We start from the raw sequence: 26,161 nt of genomic DNA on the forward strand, positions 1-26,161 counted from the left end.
CAAGGTCTCACTGAGATTTTTTTGGAATATTTTTGAAGCAAAAGAAATTGAACATTATGCCACCAGATTTAAGAAACATTAATTAAGTTTTTATCAGGGGTTGCTGATAAATGGATGCTGAATGGGCACAGAGAGCTTGTTGGTTGCCTATCACTAAAGTGTAATTTATTTAACTATTGCTTGTTACATGAGACAAACTTTAACCTCATGCTAAGCCAAAAGGAAGCAAGACAGCTAATTTGGATAATGCATATGCTGGAAGATAGAACAGGGCTCTCCAACCTTGGCAACTTTAAGCCTGGCAATGCTGGCTGGGGAATTCTGGGAGTTGAAGTCCACCAGTCTTAAAGTTGCCAAGGTTGGAGGCCCCTGAGATAGAAGACGCTGAGCTCTACTTCTGTTTTAAGCATGAAGCCAGCAATGGCAAATGACTTCCAAACATACTACAGACAAAATTACATGGAATTGTCCAAGCAATAGCTAGGAATCAAGGTTGACTCAAAGGTATGTGTGCATGCATGTGCACGCACACACACACACACACACACACACACACACACACACACACAAATGAGATCCAATTATGATTCCATATTATATCTGAATTCAGCCAGTGAATGGCCAAAGGTCAGCCAGTGTGTTTCCATATGGGGCATTTGACCCCAGATCTAGCTAGTATTTGTTAGCTTTGGACTAGAGGTAATCATTATATCACAGTGCCTCTCCATGAGGCTGTCAGACTATTTCAGCAGATAAATCAAAATGGAAAGTATTATCAAAAAATTACCAGTTTAGCCAAGAATCTTCACAGAGATTTCATTGGTTTGTAGAAGATAACATTGGACAGGTGATTAGTAAAAGTTAGACTTCAAGCCTGTATGATTGAATAAGATCAGAAGCATTATGGCATAAGGGATATGGGAAGATGTTTCATTTCTTAGCTAACTGAAATACCACATTGCCCAAGTTGTAATAATTTTCTGGAATTTGCTTCTTTGTGGAAGTGTCAACTAGGATAACTTTTCTATTTGCCTACATAATCATTCCTCTTTGGAGGCAGTCTATGGTCTGTCATTTTTCCTCATCTCAATTGCATCATGTATATTAGCATGTCATGAGATATTTAAGCGTGGAACAACTAATTGGCAGTGTGACTTCTTCCTATTTTTAACTAGTTTTAAACAGAGCTTATTTGTAAATAATAATAATCTTGATCATTACATTTGTTCTAATTAAACAATGAGACATATCAAGAGTACAGTAATCATGAGATAATCACATCCCTGGCATAATTATCTGGTACAGGGCACAGCCAAGTATCTCTAATGCCACTGAGTATGATTTTCTTGTGATAACTGCACCCGGTAGGTTGCCTAATTTTCATCATAAAATCAAATTATTTTTATTAATATGAACAAGGGTGGTAGTGGGGGAAGCTGCCCTTTTCTTCTGATGGAAGATGAGAAAGCTGATAGCCTCCCATGCCTAGCAGGAATTTCAGGTGGGCTGATAGAGTGTGGATTAATCATTAACTGCAGGTGCTCTCTTGTTCTCACCCACGTGACTTTGCCATGATATGAATAACTCTGGACTTAATATGTCTGGCTCTGCATGAAGTGGAAAAAAGAGGGTCAGATCAGCTGCACTGAGGAGCAGTGCTGCATACAAGAATAGCTGGGACAAAATCTCTTTTATTATGAAGTTTGAGTTGGTATTACTTCTGTTGTCATTGCAGTAGTTTCCAATCAATAACACCCTTCTCAGCGATATATCTACTGTATATGAACTTGCACAGCCTTCTGTCATTAGGGTTGTCAGGTTCATCTTTGAAACTTTGGTTTACCTTTGTTTTATTTCATTTTGCCAGGGCCAATAATATTCTGCAGCTTGTTTAGATGCTGTCTCTTTAATTTACAAAGAAGCGAACAATGGAAGCATTGGTTTCTCTGCCTTCTGCCTTACATCTTACAGCCTGGTTAGGTCAGTTAGCTATTATATTAATGAGGTACCGCAGTTTGATGCCAATTTACCTAAGCAGATTGGTGTTCCTATTTAATAAGCTAACAGGAAACCATAGTTCTCCATTTTAGAAGGAATTGTAACTGGAGGCAAACTGTTTTCTTCTTAATATGCACAATATGGCAAGTTAAGAGTGAACATCCAACTAGGCTAATACTCAAGGCCTGCGGGCCAGATCTGGCCCGCAGGGTGCTTAGATCTGGCCCATGGGACTGCCCTGGAAACAGCAAAGGACTGGCCCATGATGACTCTTGCCAGCAAAAAAGGAGGTCGGGAGGCCCATCCCGACCTCTGTTTTTGGCTGTGACACAGCCAAAAGCCTCCTGCAACCCTCTGCCAGTGAAAACGTAGCTTGGGAGAGCTACGTGCGACCCTCCCGAGCTCTGTTTTTGCTAGCAGAGCCCTTGGGCCTCCACTGTCACCCCCAACACAAGTGATGTTGAGTTGGCCACATCCACCCTGGTGACCCCACCCCCCACTCCAGAACCCTAATGCGGCCTTCAATGAAATTGAGTTTGACATCCCTGAGTTAATATGTAATAAACACACCTCCCCCCCCAACTCAAGAATGACACTGTGATCTGCAAAACCCAGGACTGTGACTGGGTAGACTTTGAGCAGCCTACACACATTTACCTTCAAATTCCTCAGTGTAGTGATAAAGTACCCAGGCCAATCCTATTGTGAGGCAAATGTCAGAACCAGAAGAGCTGGATATGCCAAGCAACCTGTTTTCAACCAACTCACTCAGCTAACCAGCAATCCTTGGGTGCAATGAAAGAAGGTGCCCCATTGTGGCTAATAGTTGGCTTTTGGCCATGAAATGAGAAGAGAGAAAGCCATCTTGTCCCACGACTTTACTTGATTGGGGATGACACGAGCCTTAGAATGGAGAGAGCAAGTTTGGCTTAAGGGTGGTCTTAAGTTATTCCTCTGTAACTAGTGCCATCATGAAATGGAGCTATATATGCTCTGAGGACACATAATTAAGTCCCTAATGAAATACCCTATTAATGGCAGTTGCAGTGCTTCAAGACAAGCAAAAAATTAATATCTCTTCAAAAAGCTCTGAAGCAGAATAACATTCAGTGATTGTGCCTACTCTTCCATCATCTTCATAATCATTACTACAGTGGTTAATCTTTTGAGTGGCTTGCAAAGGGACTATAAAATGTGGTCAACTTTCACTGTGTCTCCCTCATGTCAAGGAAAAATTAGATAGCGTACTGATGTGTACACAGTAGGCAGGAAATAGTCGCCATAGATATTTGTGGGGTGCTTCCAAATACATCCCAGGCTTGATATCAACTAGATCTAGATCTGGTCTTCTCGGTCCTTGACCTGATTAAATACTGAGTACTAATAGTTATTTTAATTTTCCTGTCTCACGAATAATTGATTCTTAGAAAGAGCATCTTTCTACCTCTACGTAACTTAGGAGGCCAGATCAGGAACCCATCACCACAGCTTGAAAATCTTCCCATTCAGTCCCATTGATTAACAGGTATTTTTTTTAAAAAAAAAGTCCAAAGAGGTTAATCCTGGCTTCTGCAAGTCTTTTGCCTGCTCTACCTACAATACTTGCTCTCTTTTTTTTTCTTATACCCTTATCAAGCAATATCATAAGCATCCTTGCTCGGTTTCCTTTAATTTATAAATGAGTCTATTTGCCCAAAGGAAGAAGAAATTGAAAAAGGACGGAACAAGATCAAAACGATACAAAGGACAATACTGAGGGAAAGGGAAAGGAGACAATATGAAAGAATAGAGAAGGATAAATCCAGTAATGTAGGGTGGGTGGGTTGTAACTCATCCTGAACCCCTTAATCCTAGCAGAACCCCTGAAATATTATAGAGGACTGCGTCCCTTCCATCTGGGCAACCTGCCCATCTGGAAAGGTTTAGGAAAGTGAATGTTAATTGCAACCTTATAATTTTGTTCCTTAGCGACTATCTGCAGAAAGGGGCCTGAAATGTAAAGGAGAATGGGCTTCACGTCTGTGCACGTCTTTACTAACTGCACTGTCTCTTGTTTTCTCTTTTGCTCATTAGTGTAACAACGACTATGTGCCTGTGTGTGGTTCCAATGGCGATACCTATCAGAATGAATGCTATCTGAGACAAGCTGCCTGCAAGCAGCAAAGTGAAATACTTGTGGCGTCAGAAGGATCGTGTGCCACCGGTAGGTACAGCAGGCTTTGTGCTACATATTGTTATGCAGGAATCCGTTGACAAGCAAGCCCAACCAGTACTGTGTATTTTCATGAGTACTCCTTTGTGCTCCTGTCAGATTCATCCTAGATCAATAATTGAAAGCGTGCCTTTCATGCTGCAGCCCAATCAGTTCTGCTTGCTTTGGCATCCTCTTTCCTTACCTGGGAAATAATTGCCGTTTGTTCAAGTATTCATTTTATTTATTCTGCAGTGTTTTGCCCAATGTGCACAGTTAAAGATGGTGGAAACCAACCAGGTTTCCCAAAATGCTTTGTTTGCTCAATATTAAAAAAAAAAAAAAATGGGGGTGTAAATCTGATTGTGGACAAATTTGTGTAAGATATTTTGCCACCTAAGGTCTACATCAACCTGGTCCTTACCGCCCACTAGTGGGCGTTCCAGCTTTCATAGTGGGTGGTAAGGGTTTTGTCCGATACTGAAGCACTTTTCTTTTTTTTAATTAAATTGACTTTTTTAAAAAAAATCACAGCATTATTTAAACACATTTTCATTAGGGTTTCATAAAATTCCCCGTGACAATTTAAATTTCTGAAAATATACTATTTGTATTGCCAACGCATAAGTTTAGTTCACGTTACGTAAGTGAAACTAAATGGCGCTATAGCGTGACTGCAAACAAAAGAGCCTCGTCCCAGAATAGCTCTTGCATCTCCCCCCACACTACCTAATTGTAACAGACAAGCAGAGCTAGTAGCCGGCGCCCCCCCCCCAACCCAATCCACAATGCGTGAGAGGCATGCGCAGACAACGATACACACCGCATTACTGTGGAACTGGTGGGCGGTTAGAAAATTTTACTACTAACAGAGATACAAAAGTGGGCGGTAGGTATGAAAAGGTTGACTATCCCTGGTCTACATTAAGCAGTGGTTTATTTATTAAGTAAGCCACAACCGTCTAGGTTCATGCAGCACAATCATACGTTAATCATGGCGCAACACCCTTACAATTTACAATATCAAAGAAATCATCATATGTCTTAGTGTGATGTATAAATCCATCTAAACAATATTTTTTTTATTGAAAAAGTTTTACAATTTTTTTTTACCAATTAATTACCCCCCATCTCCCCCACCCTCCTCCCTCTCCCTTTCCCCCTCCCCTCCACCCTTCCCCCCCCCCCGAGACTTCCCAGAGCAAAATACAGGGTATTGCATCTAACAATCATAAGCTAAATTACACCAATAAACCATAATCCATAATCTCGCCTCTCCCCTTTGAAGCCTTAACTCCCCTTCCCCATATAAACAAATACATTAATACAATACAATTCTTACAGTCACTCATAAACTATTTGATACTTCAGTCTGATATTTGATTTGAGTTTTTCCATTCCAATATATAACTTTTGTGTGGGTAGTCTTCAAATACGCTGAGAATATTCTTTTGTAGATGTTCTCTTGAGTACACTAAAGTTTCTTCTTTCTGTCTTAACTCCATTAAAATTAGTCCAATCTTCAACAATAAACAAATTCCATCTTCCAATGTTTCAGTAACGAAAGTCCAACTGCCGATATTAGCTTTAGAGTCAATTTATTCATTATTCTTCATAATATCTTATAAAATCCAGCAAGTTTATAAATCTACCATACATAATAACAAATAATATCATTTTTCAATCCTTAATACTCCATTTCTTATTCTTATTAACAATATTTATTAATACAGAAGCTGCCTCTCCTAGTGGAGGAACAGGCCCAAGAAGGGCTGGGCTACTCAGCTTTGGTTAGTTTTGTGGCAGTTTTTAGGTGTTAAACTAGTTCTGAGGTGGTTAACTTAAAGTAAGATAAGCATAAATAATAAAACTAAAATACTTTAAAGCCATAGTTGGTGAGTTAGTGCCACTATTGTATGGAAAGTTCATTCTGATTTCTTGTCATGACATTCTAGAACCGAGGCTGGTAGCCAAAAATGGCTCTATGACTTTTGTAGGAAGGAAGAGAACTAATGATTGGAGCAGAATGTATTTGTCCAACCAGAGGACGGATAGGGGAATGCTTTGGGGCCAGCAGTCGATAGGGGAATGCTTTGGGGCCAGCAGTCGATAGGGGAATGCTTTGGGGCCAGCAGTCGTTGTTTGAGGATATGTTTTTAGCCTCTGAGAACCATAGACATAGGAGGGAATTCAGAGACAGTGTCATAAGGGCAGGGCAGATGGATTTGGATTGGATAGTTGAGCTCCTCCTACCTGATAATTTGGAAGTGTCAAATAGAATAAAAACTTGGCCCTTTGATGGTTTGCAGTTGAATGTAGGTAATGCAAAACTAGCATTTGGAGGGTTGAGAAGAAAGAAGACTGGCTATGAATTTCAGATTCTTTCCCTAAGTTACAGGTGTCTGTTTAATGCTTTTCATATGATTGAATTAATGGAAGATCACCTACTCAGGGTGCCTATATTCATATATTTTGTTTCTTTAAGGCATTGTGCTCATTTTTTATAGTGAAATCTGGAAGTGGGACTACTCTTTTAAACCATGTTATTGCAAATCACAATAACAGAAAGAGGAATATCCCCTGGTGGAAATGATGTGCCAAGTCATATTTTAGGGTTCTCTCCCACCCCCCATGTGTCTTTTCTACAGCCCTGAGATTTCTTACCAGTTTCTCATCCAAATGTTTGACCCTGCTAAGCTAAAAAACGAAAAAGTTGTCTTGGAAATCTTCCAAATGGCCAGAATGCTTTGGCCTTTGGCCTAGATTATTCTCTTTCATATTCTCAACAGAGGGAAGATCTCAAAGAAAAGTGGAGGGAATTGTCAACCAGTATGTGAGTAAAGTAAATCGTAGGCTTAAAGAAGTAAAAGGGGTCTTATGTCTTGAGCAACAGCATGGCGTTTATTATAGGAATAGCTTATTTTACCTCAGAATGTGGGCCACATGGCCACTAGGATGCCATAATATATTTCAATGTATTATGTTACGATGTGTGAGAAGCACTGGAGTCTTCTTCTAGTCCATTCAAATGTGCAACAATTACCTATTATTCTCCCTATGGAAGGAGGTAGCTTTTTGACATCCCCTGGGTCTAGCTATCTGTAGAAATCTTTTCCTGAGAGAGCTGATCCATGGGGTGGGAAGTAGTAGGGATGCTGAAGACCCCCTTAAAAAAAATTGCTGCACAACCAAGGGCTCATGGCTCGGAAAGCTTGCAAGGAGAGCAAATGGGAGCAAACACAGATCCTGCGGCAAGAACTGGCAGTTTAGGAACCATTCTCTCCCTTATCTTGCCAACCATCTAAGAAGATTGGGGATTTTCTGCTGGATCTGGCAAGAAAGCTGGGGAGCAACGATATTTTGGTACTGAGAGGAACACTCCGTTTGAAAGAACTGGATTTTCCCACTGCTAGAAGCAGAATGGCCCTGGAATACAATGTCAGGCAAGAAGAAAATGAAAAGGAGAGGGAAGGGGGGAAACTCAGCAACTTCAATGGGTGAATGAGAGTTGGATCAAACCCAGATCTTGACTAAGTCAACGTAATTGAGGCATGGCAGACTGTTCAGTTTGTATTGGAGAAAAGAGAAAATGATGCTTTAACATCAGAACAGCTCAAGATGAATGTAAACTGCCTCTGTGGTCAGCAGGGAATGAGATAAAGGCCTTCTCTTGCGGATCAAGTTGGAGAAAACGGTAACCTATATTTCTTCCAGCCGAGGCTGGGGGATACGAAGGCTAGCTCAGGAGGCAAGTAGGAGAGAGGGGCTAAGAAATATGAAGTCTTGCTTCCCTTGCGAGATAAAATTAATGATTAAGCAGGTATTTCATAGACTTCCCATTCAGAAGGATCCACGCATAAGAAGGTTGATAATCTCATTTGGAATCACAGAGGGCAGGCTACAGCTGCAAGGGACTTTTCATTGCAACTGGCAATAATGTGATAAAATAGTCCTATTTCTAAGTCCTACTCTGGAAAAGAAGCACAGCGTGTTAAAAAAATGTATAAAATTGTTTGCTGGCTCGCTCTGTCTTTTTTTTTTTTTTGCTAGGTACGTGATGAATGCTCTGTTGTGTTTGCCAAAACATAGCTATGATTTCAGAAGTGTTGCAGTTTCATTTTAAAATGGACATTTAAAAAAAAAACAAATTAGAATGACGGAGGAAGATCGCAGCCTGCCCTGAATTAACTGGATCTGACTATAAATAATTTGGGATTTTGATTCCCAGCATTAGAACAGAATTCTAATGTTGTTTCTTGCAGGTTGTTCCTTTACCTTCCTAATTATCTGCAACACTGAAAAGCATTTCTGACAAAAATTTCTCCTAAAGCAAGGCACTGATCTTTGTTGTTTGCCTTCTTTTTAGATTCATTAATAAAAACTGATTAAAATTCAACATTTCTTTTAATACTACTGCAACGCTCTCTACATGGGGCTCCCCTTGAAGGGGACCCAGAGGCTTCAACTGGTCCAGAATGCAGCTGCGCGGGTGATAGAGGGAGCACCTTGTGGCTCCCATGTGACACCTCTCCTGCGCAGTCTGCACTGGCTCCCAGTGATCTTCCGGGTCCAATTCAAGGTGCTTGTTATCATCTTCAAAGCACTCCATGGCTTAGGACCGGGGTATCTACGGGACCACTTACTGCCACCAGTAGCCTCACACCGACCACTGCGCTCTCACAGAGAGGGCCTCCTCCGGATACCGTCAGCCAAACAGTGTTGACTGGCGACCTCCAGGGGGAGGGCCTTCTCTGTGGGGGCTCCCGCCCTCTGGAATGAGCTGCCTCGAGGGCTTCGTCAACTCCCTGACCTCCGGACTTTCCGCCGCGAGCTGAAGACGCTGTTGTTTCGACGTGCAGGACTAGCTTGAACATAGTTTTAATTTTAGGGTTTTAATTAGGGTTTTAAACGGGGTTTTAAATTGTATTTAAATTTTTAGGCCGTTATTGAATCAGTTTTTTATATAGTTTTTTAAATTTGTATTGTATGTACTGTGTTTTTACTGGCTGTGAACCACCCTGAGTCCTTCGGGAGAAGGGCGGTATACAAATATAAATAATAACAATAACAATAACAATAATAATAATAATAATAACAATAACAATAACAATAATAATAATAATAATAATAATACTGTCTTTTTCATGGTCCTCAGATGTTGAATGTGCATTTGAAATTTAATTGTGGGACTTTTTAACTAAGAGCTTTTCTTAACTAGTTATCTAGGCATATGCAAGTAGTCCTAGATTAATGACCATTTGTTTAGCGACTGTGTGAAGTTCCGATGGCATTGACCAAGGAGTTTTATGCCAATGTCAAAGTTGTGGCTATTGCAACATCCCATGGTCAGGCACTTGACTACTGGAACACAATTTTGAAGGTCACAGTGCCTCAAGGTCGTGTAATCACCATTTTCAACCTTCACTGCCAGCTTCAGAGAAACAAAGTCCATGGGGAAGCTAACAGGAGGTTGCAAATTGAGTTTATGTGACATAGTACCTAACAACCTAACAACCATGTGGGTTTCACCTATGACAGCTGGAACTGTCATACCAAGTCAGTGCAGTCATGTGATGTTATGCTTGTCACTTGGTGATGCAGTTGCTGGTCCAATTACTGTTATTGACCAAGGGCTACCTGTAATTGTCATATGCTTGAAGTCTCTGTTATATGCTGTAACAGTTCGAATTTGTTGGGATCGCTCCTGGCTTTCTGATACCGTCCCTAGTAAATTAATTCCTTTATTGTTGCATTTGAGGTCTGCTTGCTAAAGCTGTCATTCTTCTCAGTTTAGCTCTTGGATTAGTGTGTGTAGATCAGTGACTATGGAGATTCTCAGTCATCCAGGTCATAGTTTTTCAAGAGGCAACTGGACTTTCTGGTTTTTCTTTGAAGATGGTTTGCTTCTCATCAGGGAAGCTTCTTCAGCTCTGGCTGGGGGAAATGGAAAGATTTATACTCCTTGCAGGCAACTGGTTCATTTGCATTCTTTTAGAGAGTCCTTGAAACCACCTGGAGGTTTATCTGTGTCATCAGGATCACCTGAATAAATGGGTGTGGAGCCTTCTTGGAACTGTTGAAAGGAATGTGTTGTAGGATTGTGTTAGCAATCTTAAGATATGTGGACTTCAACTCTCAGAATTCCCAGCTAACATGGTCCACACATCTTAAAGTTGCCAAGTTTGAAAAACACTGGACTAGATTAGTTGTGGGAAAATAGTGGCCTTGGATGTCATGTGGTCCTCCGGAGAATTGTAGCCCCCTCTCAAGTCTTCTGCAATGAAAACTTACCATCAATTCTGGGGTAGTGGTTCCAATGCTCCTTTGCTGTTAAGACAAGGCTTTCCAGAAGGCCAATTCAATGTTTCGTGGAGTCCTGGAAATTGTCTCCATCTTCAGCCCAAGTCATAGAGCAAAACAGGTTGCAATATTTTGTCTCATACAGGTTTGAAGGATTATACCCAATTTGCATCTTGATGATGTGGACAAAACTAGTATGTCACCTGATCATCTTTTCTGTTGACCACTGCCTATCACAGACCTGAACTGGTATTATGAGGATTGCAGAACTCTGGTCAGTGCATCAAAGATCATGGATGGATGGCCTTATAACACATGAATCCTTTTGATTGTGTTGAAAAATCGATATTTAAAAATACAACGTATTTATCAAACACCATCAAGAAGAAAATGTAATGCTCATGCTTAATCTAACTTGGTAATCACTGGGTTGTGCAACAGAATTAAGAGCAGCAATAGTAGTAGCATCTTTAAAGCATTTGATAAGCACATATCAGCATCAAAGAGGGTATGGATAAATCAAAATACACAGAGTACAATGTATATCAATTTGCAGAGGAATGACATCAGAAGCATAATTTGCTAACAGACTTTTAATGAAGTGGATTCTGGCTTTGCAAACATACGAGCTGTTCTTATGCAGATGTATTTTATTTCCTCCTCTTTTTTTCCTTACAGATGCAGGCTCTGGATCAGGTGATGGAGGTAGGAATGTTTTCTTAAAACTCTCCCCCCACCTCCATTCCCTTGTAGACTTGTTACTGTGGCTTTTCTAGATTTGTTATTCCATCTTGTATTGCAATTGCTAAGATTATGTTTTCCTCTGGGAAGTGACATTTTGCATTTTACTCAAACAAAAACTCTTAACTGTTCTAAAATAGAAATTCAGAAAGATGTTTTACTTCTGGTAGAATTTTGTTTTATCCACTATTTAACTGGCACTCTATCTCCATCTGCTGTTACTACTATTGTTACATGTACCTGATTATTTATGTTAGCATTTCATTCTCCAAAATGTCACTGTTGTTTTGGATCTCTCCTCCAGAGATCCCTACTCATTCTGAATATGAATTTTATAACCAAAGCGTTGGAAAGAAAATTTATTACAAATTAAATAGACAAATGAAGGCTTTAAAAGTGACAGCTGAGCATGTTTATTTCAACATAATGCCATCTTGATTTGCTTATCATTTAGGTCTGGCCTTTTTGCAAATAATAAGTGCAAGCTATCCAGATAAATATTAGGTTACAAATAAATCCTATAAATAGTTATTAAATCAACAAGCCACATTTTCTGTACATATGGGCCTTATCTTCGAGTGACTATGCATAGAAACTGGCTATATAACCCCATGTATTCCAACAGAACTAAAATTCATGAGATATAAATTAAATTCCAATTCAAGCATGTTTTATTTGGATTGACTATTTGGATAGATATTTGGAAAATATCTATATTGCTGAAGTCACTTTTTCGGGAATGGGCTAAAAATTGAGAATAGCTCTTTTTTTATATTAGGGTTCAGGTTTAAGTTTCCACTCTACAATTTCTCATTTGAGTTTGTAACTTACTGTTTTAGAGAGTCTTTTAATAACACATTTAGAGATACAGCTCTGTTTGTAGATTCTCCAATTATTTGATAATCATATTGTGGGTGCTGAAATTAACAGGTTGCACGAAATGCGTACATACAAGTATGATGACGTCTCTCCTTTCCTCATCACACACATGCGCATAAATGTATTCCTAAAGTTTGATTTGTTTTTATGATTTTTTTGTTTGTTTTGTTTTTGTCATCCAAATAAGCTTTACTGTGAAGTTTCATATTTGCCAATGGGATTTTGTTGTCTCATTCTTAATGAAGAGTTTTGATATATTTGTACGTTGCTGTTTGTTTAACTTAGATCCATAGTATCTACATAGATACATAGTATCTGTAGATACTTGGAAGTATCTACATACTTCCAAGTATCTCCAAAGAGGAGATACTTGGAAGGAAGGAATTCCTATGAGTTTTACTTATTTTATTATAGTGTTAATACAGATTATCAGATGATATTTGGTAAAAGGAATACACCTGGTATACCTAATCTTGCAAGATTACCAAAAGGGAATGAATTGGTCTGTATGGACAGTCAATTCTCTTAAGAAGCAATGGTTGGAGACTAATTAAGGAGAGAAGCAAGCTGGAACTAAGGGAGAAATTTCCTGACAGTGAGAACAATAAATCAGTGAAACAGGTTGCCCTCAGAAGTTGTGGGTGCTCCATCACCAAAGGGTTTTTTTTATGAAGAGATTGGACAGCCATTTGTCTAAAATGGTATAGGATCTCCTGCTTGAGCAGGAAGTTGGATTAAAGGTCCAAGGTCCCTTCCAACTCTGGCATTCTATTATTCTGTTAAAAATACGTGTTGCTTGTGTGTTGATTCCAAAGTTGTCTAAACAGTTGCCATTTGATTGCTCAAGTGGAGTTTTCAAGGTGACGGAACCTTGGGATTTTAACCTGATGTTTGAACTTTACACGTTTTACCACATTTTGCAGTCTTAGAGAAGGATCCTTTTGGTATCATTTCCATGCAGGAGCTATGTTGATTCTCCAGTTTTCTTTTCTCAGTCATGGTTGTTTGTCATTTGTTTCTTTACAGCAGGGGTGTCAAACTTGTGTTTTCATGGCATCATCATGTGACGTATTGGGACTTCCCCCCCTTTGCTAAACCAGGTGTGGGTGTGGCCAGCGTGTGACGTATTCGGCCCGCGGGCCTGAAGTTTGACAGCCCTACTGTACAGTATCCACTATATAAAAACCATTCTGACCTGGATGATAACATTTATCATTCTAACATAAGTGCTCATAATATAATGGATTGTTGTTGTTTTTTTACTGAAAATGGCTTTCCTCTTTTTCAGAACTCCAGCACTGTATAGCTTTCTATTCATTTTCTCTTCATTGTTCACAGTCTTAGATTTCAGAGTTAATATTAACATTTCTCAAAACCATTATCATTTGTGATCTTTTATTGTCTGGTTATCAATGTTTTCCTTTGTTTGTATTTATGCTTTTTAAATGGGTCTATTCTCATGCTTCCAAAGGAAATAAATGGTTTTGAGCTATTTCCATTTTTATTGGGACTCAAAAGAATCTCATTACCCAAATAGTTTCATTCATCCAAACCGGCTGGCAGATATCAAAAAAGATTGCCAGATAAAAAGGACTTTTATTAAGAATAGGGTTACTTAGAACTCAGATGCCCAGGAAACAAATAATTGGGCAGATGCATATAGCTAAATTTGACTAAGAAGTGGATCGTATCATCAAACTAAAACATTACAGATAAAATATCTTCCCATTTTTTTGACAGTTTCTGAAGCAGCCTTTACAATGTATTGTCCTCTAGATGCATAGGACTATAGTTCTCATAGTAGTAATCAGCTCTTGGAGGTATCAGGTTGGGGAAAGTTGGTCTAGAATAAAATAGAAGCAATTTCCATATCTATAAATATTTTGATACAATCACCAGCCAGGTATAACGGGGAATGTTGTTTTTGTTCATTTTTCCTTTTAAAAATTGTAATTATTATTGTAATTATTCTTTTCCATCTCACTCTTTCTCTCTTTCCTTTACTATGATTATGGGCATTTAGTTTTAGAACAATGGAAAGTAGTATTATCAATATTAATATTTTGACTTTTGTAGACACTTTTGGTTATTTATTAAAATTATATAATGAACCTGGTTCTATAAATTATTTAATCAATGAAATAATTTTAAATTTTATGATAATTGCACATCTTTATTGATAATGTGTCCTTCATTATCTGTCTTTTTCCATCTTTTTATTCTTTTCTTAAAGTGATTTAAACAAATTATTAATAGCAATAGCATTTAGACTTCTATACCACTTTACAGTGCTTTATAGCCCTCTCTAAGCGGTTTACAGAGTCAGCATATTGCCCCCAACAATTTGGATCCTCATTTTACCTCCTCGGAAGGATGGAAGGCTGAGTCAACCTTGAGCCTTATGAAATTTGAACTGCCAAATTGCAGCCAGCCAGCAGTCAGCAGAAGTAGTCTGCAGTAGTGCATTCTAACCACTGCACCACTGTGGCTCTTAATAAAAAGGAGATTGATGTAACACAATAATAAATACACTAAGATTAAGAGTATGTGGGTTGGAGAAGAATGCTATAACAGGCCGCGGCTGGAGCTTTGGACCGTGTCGTGCCTTTGCGGCCTCTGACCCGGCGCAGGTCTCAACCAGTTCCTTGGTTCTCTGAGGAGCTGAGGGAGATGTAACGCTGGAGAAGACGCCTAGAGAGTGCCTGAAGATCCAGCCGTTCTGAGGCTGACCGGACACTAGTTAGGTCCTATAGTAGGACCTACCTAGTGGCATTGAGGGATGCGAAGCATTCTTACGTTTCCTCCCTCATTGCGTCAGCAGATAACAGCCCAGCCGCCCTGTTTCGGGTGACCCGCTCTCTCCTTCAACAGGAGGGGCGGGAGGACCCATTACAAGGGTGTGCCGAGGAGTTTAACGGTTATCTATACGATAAAATCGTTCAGCTTCGGGATGGATTGAATCAAAATTGGATAGATCCAGGCGAGAGTTTCAAGACCCGTCTTGTTGAGACTGTTTGGGATAGTTTTGACCCTGTGACTCCCGAGGACATGGACAGGCTGCTGGGAAGGTTGAATGCCACCACATGTTTACTGGACCCCTGCCCCTCCTGGTTGGTGCTGGCCATGCAAGAGGTGACACGAGGCTGGCTCCGGGGAATTACAAATGCTTCTTTGCGGGAGGGGGTCTTTCCTGCTGCCTTTATTATTATTATTATTATTTATTTGATTTTTATACCGCCCTTCTCCCGAAGGACTCAGGGCGGTGTACAGGCAAAAATAAAACAGATAATACAATATACAATTTAAAAAGCAGATTAAAAAACTTATTTTAAAATTAGCTTGATAGGTTAAAATATACAAGACTAAAAAACCCCATTTAAAATTAATCAATAAAAATTTAAAATTTAAAGTTAATAAAATTCAATTCAAGCCAGCCCCGCGCGAATGAAAAGATGTGTCTTCAGTTTGCGACGGAAAGTCCGAAGGTCAGGTATTTGGCGTAAACTCGGGGGAAGCTCGTTCTTGAAAGAGGCGGTGGTGAGACCTCTTCTCAAGAAGCCATCCCTGGACCCAGCTGTTTTAGGAAATTACCATCCAGTCTCCAACCTTCGTTTTACGGCGAAGGTTGTAGAGAGTGCGGTGGCACGTCAACTACCCCAGTACGTGGATGAAACTGTCTATCTAGACCCGTTCCAGTCCGGCTTCTGGCCCGGATACAGTACTGAGACGGCTTTGGTCGCGTTGGTGGATGATCTCTGGAGGGCCAGGGATAAGGGTTACTCCTCTGTCCTGGTCCTATTAGACCTCTCAGTGGCTTTCGATACCATCGACCATAGTATCCTGCTGCGCCGGTTGGAGGGTTTGGGAGTGGGAGGCACCGTTTATCGGTGGTTCTCCTCCTACCTCTCTGACCGGACGCAGACGGTGTTGACAGGGGGGCAGAGATCGACTCCGAGGTGCCTCATGTGTGGGGTGCCGCAGGGATCGATTCTCTCGCCCCTCCTGTTCAACATCTATATGAAGCTGCTGGGCGAGATCATCAGTGGTTTTGGGGTGAGGTACCAACTGTACGCTGATGACACGCAGCTGTACTTTTCCACCCCAGGCCACCCCAACGAAGGTATTGAAGTACTGTCCTGGTGTTTGGAAGCCGTACGGGTCTGGATGGGGAGAAACAGGCTCAAGCTCAATCCCTCCAAGACAGAGTGGCTGTGGATGCCGGCACCCCGGTACAGTCAGCTGCAGATGCGGCTGTCTGTTGGGGGCGAGTCATTGGCCCCAATGGAAAGGGTGTGCAACTTGGGCGTGCTCCTGGATAGGTGGTTGTCCTTTGAAGATCATTTGACGACCGTCTCCAGGAGAGCTTTTTATCAGGTTCGCCTGATCCGCCAGTTGCGTCCCTTTCTGGACCGGGATGCCCTATGCACAGTCACTCATGCTCTCGTTACCTCTCGCTTGGACTATTGCAATGCTCTCTACATGGGGCTCCCCTTGAAGAGCACCCGGAGACTCCAGTTAGTCCAGAATGTGGCTGCGCGGGTTATTGAGGGAGCAGTTCGGAGCTCCCATGTAACACCTATCCTGCGCAGACTGCACTGGCTACCTGTTGTCTTCCGGGTGTGTTTCAAGGTATTGGTTACTACCTTTAAAGTGCTCCATGGCTTAGGACCGGGATACTTACGGGACCGTCTACTGCCGTCCCAACAACCAGTGCGTTCTCACAGAGAGGGACTCCTTAGGGTGCCGTCAGCCAAACAATGTCGACTGGCGGCCCTCAGGGGGAGGGCCTTCTCTGTGGGGGCTCCTACCCTGTGGAACGAACTTCCCCCTGGACTTCGACAACTATCTGACCTTAGGACCTTTCGCCGCGAACTTAAAACCTATTTATTCCGCCTTGCTGGACTGGCTTGATTTTTAAAATTTTTAATTTGATTTTATGGGTTTTAAATTTTTGTCAATTTTATAGGGTGTTATTGTATTTTAAATTTGGCCATTTGAATAAGTTTTTTAAGGGTTGTTCTTAGTATTGTATGTATTGTTTCTTTTGTATTTTATTTTGGCTGTTCACCGCCCTGAGTCCTTCGGGAGAAGGGCGGTATACAAATTAAATTATTATTATTATTATTATTATTATTATTATTATTATTATTATTATTATTATTATTATTATTATTATTATTATTATTATTTCCTGGCACTAGATTGCATGATTATTGATTATTATTATTATTATTATTGATTATGATTGCATGATTATTATTGATTTATATTGATATATTGACCATCAATTGTGTTGTAAATGTTGTACCTTGATGAACGTATCTTTCTTTTATATACACTGAGAGCATATGCACCAAGACAAATTCCTTGTGTGTCTAATCACACTTGGCCAATAAAATTCTATTCTATTCTATTCTATTCTATTCTATTCTATTCTATTCTATTCTATTCTATTCCCATCAACTTTGTTTACCCTTGTTAGGAAAAGAGCAGTTCACTTCTTTTTATCTGCGCTGAGATGGCTTGGTAGAACAAGTCTGCCGTTCTAGTGTCTTCCTTTTGCGTTTGGACACTGATTAGGAACCTGAATACAAAATAAGTGGCCTTACTTTTCATCCAATATAGTACCTTCTTCATCTGCTCGAAGGTGTTGTGATTTTGCACTATACATCTGGCTTCTGATTTGCCCCTGAGAAAACAGATGCAGAGGAAACAAAAGATGAATGCTGTGCAAAACCATTTCTCAGCTGTGTTGGTCACTGCATTTTGTTCACCTCTCAGCAGTGGTCCATGTGCCAGCTTGGAAACCTGTGAGGGGAGCCCTTTCAAGCAAATGAGCAAAATGCAGCCATTGGGGCAAACCCCAGAGCTCTACCTAAAAATGAGCGGAAGGGACCACAGAGTAGAAAGGCATTTTGCTACATTATAAAGCTATTGTCATGTAACGGGGAGAGCCACAAAGACCATATGAAGTGGAGTAATCTGCAGTAATTTGTAAATAAGAATGGTAAATCCAGAATCTAATCTTTCCTAACTGCAGCATTGGAACCACTGCCCATGTTTGATAACTGGAATTGGAGAAAAGAGCTGGGGAAATTATCAAACTCTTAGTATAGGTACCTTTAGTCTGCATCATTATCTTCACCTTTTTGTAGCTCTGGAATGTGGCCAAAATATATCTTCAGAAAGGAGAGAGGATAATTTATGTTAGCTTCTTACAGGAGAGCTACATTAAAGTGGCAGCTATATTTTGCAGTAGAAGACACCAAACAAAAACAGGGAACAGATTAATGCTGTTCTTAAATATAGAGATGGAAAAGAATCAGCCATTCTCCTAGCTAATGAATGCCAGACCACAGCAACTAAAGAAATGATTTCGAAACAATTTCAAATAAAAAAGCACAGGCCGACAAAAACAAGTAGAACAGGACCTCAGGGATTGACTCGGCAACTTGTAGGAAGGTAGAACTATGCAGTAGGCAGGATCAGATCATTGCTTTCCTTTTTAAAATCTGCAGAGCTGCCTGGCATGTGTAGAAAATGCATGATTGAATAGGCAACCAATACAGTTCCAGGTGCAGAAGCCTGCTAATGTATCAGAAGGAGGGAAATAATCCCTGTCATTTAAACACTTGCACAGCATCCTCCTTTAACTGGTGTAATGCTATGTAATAAAAACCATAATTTTGGTTGTCATTAATGAAAGTGTTGGAGGGAGAGGAGATTACTGGCTGATGGAAGATGCTGGATACTTTCTTTTGCATTTTCAATGATGTGTGCCACTGGAATTATGATCAAGACGCAACCTTAGCTCAGTGATATAAAAACAGATAGAAATTGGGAAAGACTGTCACCCTGTGGGTTTGCCTAGGTTGTCAGACCTGCTGCACTAGGCTCTGAGGATACAATGTCCACAAGGGGAGTGTTGAGTTTAAATGGCTTGCTGTTTTTCTCTATAAAAGTGTGAAGGAGGAGGCCGATAGTCTATGGTGTTGTGTTAATTTGATGGAAATGTAGGCTTTTAATCAGACTCGTTGGTGGCCTTGATTGCTTTTTAGTTCTGAATTTGCAGCTTCCTTGGAGTGTGTGTAAATTAAGCCATTATCAATGTTGTGTAGAAAGCTGGGCTACCAGGGTGATAAATCCGTAAATGGCAGGGACTCTAGAAGGAAAAAAAATGTGTAACATGAACAAAAACATGTTGAAGAAATTCTGAGGGGGAAAAAAAGGAACCTTGGAATATTATACTGTCCTGAAAACTACCTTGCAATTTTTCAGAACTCTTCTTCTTTTTCATTTGTTTAGTTTGATTGGTTTTCTACCTTATTCTTGAGCGTGTTGTTTGAATTTCTGCTTGTGGTGTGTTTTGAGTTAACTTCACTGCTAAAATTGGCAGTGGCTGCTATAGCTGTTCTGGTTATTTTCTGTTTCATATTGTTCATATGTCTTTATTCTGAAGTCTGTCTCACTATTGAATCTTTGCTGGGTCTGAGAAGGCCCCATGAAAAGAGACCCTTGGGAAACCACAGGCAGGTTTATTTTAATAATCTGAGTTGTGCTGTGTAAATTGTTTTCAACTTTTATGCAGGTTTTTTTTTCCTTTCATAAGAAAGAAGAAAAATAGAAAGTCCACCAGTTCCTAGAATTTGGGCAACAATAGTGTAAGGACACTTTTTTTCCCAAAGTATCTTGTCCCAGAAAGCTATAGACAACCTGTCGTATTGTACTGTAGTCAATGAAGTTAAAAACTTTGTTTTAATTTTTGGTGCCCCTGATAAGTTCTGTTAGGTATTTCGACTGGGTCTCAGTTGGTATGAATTTTTTGATGACATTTTGGTGGGCGGAAGGGGGGAGGTTTCCACTGCGCAACACGCATTTCTCACAAAAATGGAATATGCATCTTTTGCTTTCAGTATATAGATGCTTAAATTATGCAAACATTGGTGAGAGTCCAAAAAATATTCTGTCCCTCCAGGACAGAATAGCATTTGCCAGCAGAAAATATTTTTCCTTCCTTTTTTTTTCTACCTCTCTTGCCCCACTCTCCACATAGGGATGGCCTAGTTTCCAAGGCAGATTCTGTTTTATTGGGAGGGAGTATATTGGCAGTGGAGTGTGGGGAAGAGAGGATGGTTCATTTGCTCATAGCACAGCCAATCCATTTTTGTCTAGCCCCCTGGAAAAAAAGAGATGTTACCATGTGTATATCTTTAAAGAGTGACTTATTTTCTGGACAGTAACATAGTGCTCTGTGAATAGGGAGCAGTTTAGATACACTGTACATGGGGAAACTTGCTGTTAATTAAAGCAAAGATCTTCCCTATTATTTTTCTAGTTCCCATTTAGAAGAAAGCCTAATTCCGTTCTGCTGCTCTGTATTTGGATGCTGTGGCAGTAATGTATGGCCATTGCTCCCATTAATTTTACATCTACTTTTCTCCGCTTTTTTTCTCTGCTTAAAAGGAATGTGCAAATGGGCTCAGGTGCGTCTCTCACACAAAGCATATAAACCACTGCCTTGGCCCACATAACATGTGTTCCTGTCTCAGTGCTATTTTGGTGTGAATAACTGTTAAATCCAGCAACTCTGTTTCTTCTCACCACTGCTTTTTTAATCTTCACCTTACTGGGTGCTTGACTGATAGGCAGGGCTATAGAGGGCAAAATGGGTGTTACTCTAAATACCACCTGAGCCAAAATACACAAGCGCATATTGATTTGAATGAGATGATACCCAAATATGTTACAGGACAATAGCTTCACGACAGACATGAAAATAATGAAAGCAGACTAAGGCAGCTGGAAAACCCTGTTTGATTCTGGCTTTCCCTCCCCGTCCATTTCAAGGGAAATAATCTATGGCGTGGGGCCTCAGAAGGCTAATCTTTGAGCTGTGTATGTTCTTTTCCAAAGTTTGACATATGAAAAGAGGGACCCTCGTGTATTTATAACAACTCTTCTGTACATCAAGGCTAGCTAACAGAGCACTTTTAATGTTCTCTCTATCTCACACAACTCATGCACCACCATATATTGGATGTCAGTTCCTTTGGTCTCCAAGACATTCTCCAGACAATGTATGTGTGCAGCCCAGCAAACTTTGCAGCTCAGCCTTAACATTTAATTGAATTGGCTGATCTAGAACAGCCGCAAAAGCATTTCCTACCTGGTTTGGGAAGTTACAAAGGGGATGAAAGGGAAACTCTTTGGCTGGCATTTGGTATCCAAATGCCCAAAGTGATGCTGCTTTGTATGGGCAAATGAAACTCCACCTCAGCATCCCTATCTCATAGCAAGCTTTTTTAGAAGGAAGTGTCAGCATGCTTCTAGCACTTTTCCCATCTTCTCAGTTACAAATTCCAGCAAGGGAATTCTTGAGCATTCCCATTATTTCTATGTGTCAGATGTTCTTGAAGGCTTAGGAAACTCCTCACTTGGGTGGGAACTGGCAACAGAGGTGTGGCCAAGGGACTGTATGAAACCATCCCTCTTCACCGGCCAATCAGAATCTAAGGGAAAAGGTTAATTGGAACCAGGATTCCAATTCTCTCTGATTCCTTGCTGATTTTTGTACCTTTGCAACAAAACAGTTATAGGTCCTCTTTGAAGAGCAGATGGCAGATATGTCCAGGTGGAGATTTGCACATTTTATGTGCCAGCTGCACTCCTTCTTGGGCAATGAGTAGCACTGCTGATAGCCACTCACACTTTGACCACATCCCAAGTGAATTACCTCAATATGCTCTACATGGAGCAACCCTTGAAGACTGTCCAAAAGCTGCAACTGTTCCAAAATGCAGCAAGGCAGGCAAATTTAGGCACATCTCAATACACCCATATTACATCTCTCCCTAATGAACTACATTGGCTCCCAGTATGTTTCTGAAAATGAGATTATAAAAGCCTAATCTAGCACAATGCCACTGAAAAAGAACAAAAGACCCAGACAAAATCAGCATGGTTGCTTAAAGAACTGATAAACTTGAAAGACAAAAAGGACAAGTATAAAAAAAATGAAAAGAAGGACACATAACTAAAGCAGAATACCAGCATATAGCTCAAATCTGCAAAAATGAAGTCATGAAAGCTAAGCCTTAGAATGAACTAAGACTTGCAACAAATATCAAAAATAATTTTTAAAGAGTTTATTTCAATGTAACAAACAAGAAAAAAGTCAAGGAAACAAACAATCTACTGATGGGAGAATACGGCAAGGAGATGACAGGCAGCAGCAGGAAGAAAGCAGAACTGCTTAATTCATTCTTTGCATCTGTCTTTACACGAAAGGAAAAAGTAGTCCAACATATCAAAAACAAAACTGTAGATGACAGAATAAGGAATGATTGTCAAAATAGGTAAGAAAATGGTAAGACAACATCTATCCTCTCTAGACAAGTTGAAATCAGCAGACCAGATGGATTACATCCCAGAGTTCTGAAGGAGCTGGCAGACGTGATCTTGGAATCATTAACCATATCTTTCAAAGACCCTGGAGTACTGGGGAATTACTAGAGGACTGGAAAAGAGCTGATTTGGTTCCATCTTCAAAAAAGGAAAAAAAATGGATCCAGAAAACAGTCTCGCATCAACCTGGGAAGATCCTGGAAAAAGATAAGCAATGCATCTGCAAATACTTAGGAAAGCTGTTACTAGAAACCAACATGGGTTTGTCAAAAACGGATCATGCCAGACAAACCTTACTGCATTATTTGACAAGTGACTAAATTAGTGGACCAGCAAAATGCTGTGGATATTGTATACTTGGACAAAGTAGGCTACAGACTACTTCTTGGTAAGATAGAAAAATATGGGATAGACATCATCACCACAGATGGATTCTTAATGTGCTGACCAACCATACTCAATATGTAGTTCTTAATGGAAATAGAATAGAATAGAATAGAATAGAATAGAATAGAATAGAATAGAATAGAATAGAATAGAATAGAATAGAATAGAATAGAATAGAATTTATTGGCCAAGTGTGGTTGTACACACAAGGAATTTGTCTTGGTGCATATGCTCTTAGTGTACATAAAAGAAAAGATATCTCCATCAAGGTACAACTACATCTATATGGAGGGAAATACAGGGTTCTGTCTTAGGCCCAGTACTCTTCAACATCTTCATAAATTATTTAGATGAGGGGATGGAAGAGGAACTCATCAAATTTGTAGACCAATATCGAACTTGGGGGAATAGCCAACACTTTAGAACAGGGGTGTCAAACTCATGGTGTCACGTTGTTGTCACGTGACATATAACAACTTTTTTCCCCTTTGCTAAACCGGGGTGGGCATGGCCAGTGCGTTTGACACCCCTGCTTTAGAAGATAGGCTCAGGATCCAGAAGGATTTGACAGGCTTAAACACTGGATCCTATCCAGCAAAATGTAATTAAGTGATGAGAAAAGAAGGTTCTATCTTTACACTTGGGCGAGAAAAGCCAAATATACACAGGTGTGGAATAGGTGGTATCTAGCTCAACAGCAATAACTGTAAGAGTGATCTAGCAGTCTAGTGGACAACCACTTAAGTATGAACCAGCTGCGTTACAGCTGCCAAAAAGCCAGACTGGTCCTAGGCTTCATCAACAGCAGGTAAGTTTCAAGATCACATGAAATGTTAGTACTGCTATATATTGCACCACAATATAAGGCCACATGGAATACTGCATCCAGTTTTGGTCACCACAATACAAAAAAGATGTTGAGATTTTAGAAAGAGTGCAGAAAAGAGCAACAAAGATAATTAGGGGACTGGAGGATAGAAAGTTTGACAAGCTGTTGCAGGAACTGGATATGTTTAACCTAACAAAGAGAAGAACTAGGGGTGACATGTCAGCACTTTTCCAATATTTGAGGGGATGTTATAGAGAAGAATGGGTCAATCTATTCTCCAAAGCACATAAGGGCAGGACAAGATGTAACAGTTGGAAACTTATCAAAGAGAGAACCTACCTAGAACTAAGGAGAAATTTCTTGACAGTGAGAACAATTTATCAGTGGAATGGCTTGCCTCCAGAAGTTGTGGCTGTACCACCACTGGAGGTTTTTAAGAAGAGATTAGACAGCCATTTGGTATAGGATCTCCTTGAACAAGGGTTTGGAATTGAAGACCTCCAATGTCCCTTCCAACTTTGTTATACTGTTACCATTACGGAATTCATGATGCATATCAGATTAAACATTTTAAATATAAATGGTTTTTCACAATCCCGTTGAGTTTTGTTGAGAGGAAAATAACATAGAAACAGCATGGAATGTTGAAGGCATGGGAAAATAGTATGATCTGGACATTAAAGGACTTTTCCTTATCCTAGTAACTATAACATATTAAGATTTCATTATATATAGCCCCTAACTACAGATCTTTGTGCTGCCTAGGGAAGCCTCCTTTTCTAGAAATTGGAAAGTCTATATTACTCTTCTTCGGACTTCATAGTTAAACATCCAAGTCAATACTTTCCTGGTTCTTTTTGCCCTTTTCTTAAACTCTTTTTAAAATATATTTTGGGATTCCCCCACTTGCCAAGAAGTTCCCCTGAGCTCTAAATGTACCAATATATAATAAAATCATAGTTAAAAACACTTTTAAAATGTTCACATGCTGTTTCAGATTTAACTTATATTCTCCAGACTTCTGTTGGGTTTCATCAAACTCTTAAAGGTTGCTCATCTGGCAAATATAGATCCAACAGAGTTGGCCTTTTCCTGTAAATGTCTAAAAGGAGCCATCCACGTTAGGGAAAAGAGCAGCTTATTGACGTAATTACGTATCAGCTGAATTCACAACTTGAGCCAATTGTGTCAGATGTATTTTCAAGCAACAATTTATTAGCATGGATTTGTCAGAAGAAAGAGGTTATAGAAGCTGAACTATTTGAATTAACCTGTTTTCAAATAGGAGTTTTGGTCAGAAATAGGAGCCTAGGACGCAGGGATGCTGAAAAATAAAAAACTGGATTCCAAGGGTGGAAAAAAGGTGGCTTCCCCACGTTCAATTACATAAAAACCCAGCATGTTTTGTGCAAGTATTTTTTTAATGAATCAAAGACATTTTGAATGTGGGAGTTTATCATGGCCATTTTTAGCATGCAAATGCAACACACAAAGGCAAAATGACACTGGCTTCCATCTTCCCCTCTAGTTGTCAAGATGCTTCCTGCACTTCGTCTAGTCCCCCTTTTTTTCAATAGATGGGCATACAGTCAAATAAAAGGCTATTCATACCCACCATTTTTATTTTCTAAGCATAACTATATATCTATGAGAGCACAGTGAAGCCATGGTAATGCAGTGGTTAAAATGCAGTATTGCAGGCTGACTCTGCCCACAGGAGTACGAACCTGACCGGCTCAAGGTTGACTCAGCTTTTCATGCTTCCAAGCTCAGTGAAATGAGGACCCAGATTGTTGGGGGCAATATGCTGATATTGTAAATCACTCAGAGAGTACTGTAAAGCACTGTGGAGTGGTATATAAGTCTAAATGCTATTGCTATTCTTGGAAAAAACAATGAAACTGTAGGCTGGTGGATTGCTTTGCAGCACATCTGTTCTATACTTTTCCAGTTGTTTTTTAAAAAAAAACAATTGGAATAAGAAGCCTTTGAGAAACCTGGTTAGTTTTTTGGTGGTCAGGGTCACCAAGCTGTCTGAACCTGAAAGAAGCAACATACTCTTTCACTTTTCTTTATAATTAAACTTTGATAGCAATAGACCTTTGAACTGTTGCCTTAATGGTTGCTCATAGGGGAAACAACTTTTATGTACCATCTCACGCTATCATACTAAACATCCCAATCCCATGGCTAACAGATTTTAGGCAGACCTACAGATGCCCATTTTTTTCTTTAATGTTATAGGGAAAAACGAATCCTTATTTGCCTCCTATAACAAGACGTTGCAGGAGATGACCATGCTGAGCCTGAGGGAGGGGTCAAGTGTGTCCCTTTGTGCCCACAAAAGATTTAAGTCCTTGAATTCCATTGACTCTTATCTGCCACCTGTTTGCTTTGACCATTAGTAATTCAGATTCTTGTAGAGAGCCTAA

The 26,161-nt window shown here is 40.0% G+C and overlaps 1 protein-coding gene across 1 annotated transcript in view; it reads left to right on the forward strand.

Annotated features, from left to right (window-relative positions):
* The window catches only part of TMEFF2 (transmembrane protein with EGF like and two follistatin like domains 2), a 296,804-nt gene that overhangs the window by 21,466 nt on the left and 249,177 nt on the right, over positions 1-26,161 (forward strand). The window contains exons 3-4 of the mRNA XM_058188403.1: positions 4,072-4,201; positions 11,168-11,194. Coding sequence (XP_058044386.1) covers positions 4,072-4,201; positions 11,168-11,194 — 157 coding nt within the window. The remainder of the gene's footprint in view (positions 1-4,071; positions 4,202-11,167; positions 11,195-26,161) is intronic.

This window comes from Ahaetulla prasina, chromosome 1 (genome assembly GCF_028640845.1).
Source record: "Ahaetulla prasina isolate Xishuangbanna chromosome 1, ASM2864084v1, whole genome shotgun sequence".
Taxonomy (NCBI): domain Eukaryota; kingdom Metazoa; phylum Chordata; class Lepidosauria; order Squamata; family Colubridae; genus Ahaetulla; species Ahaetulla prasina.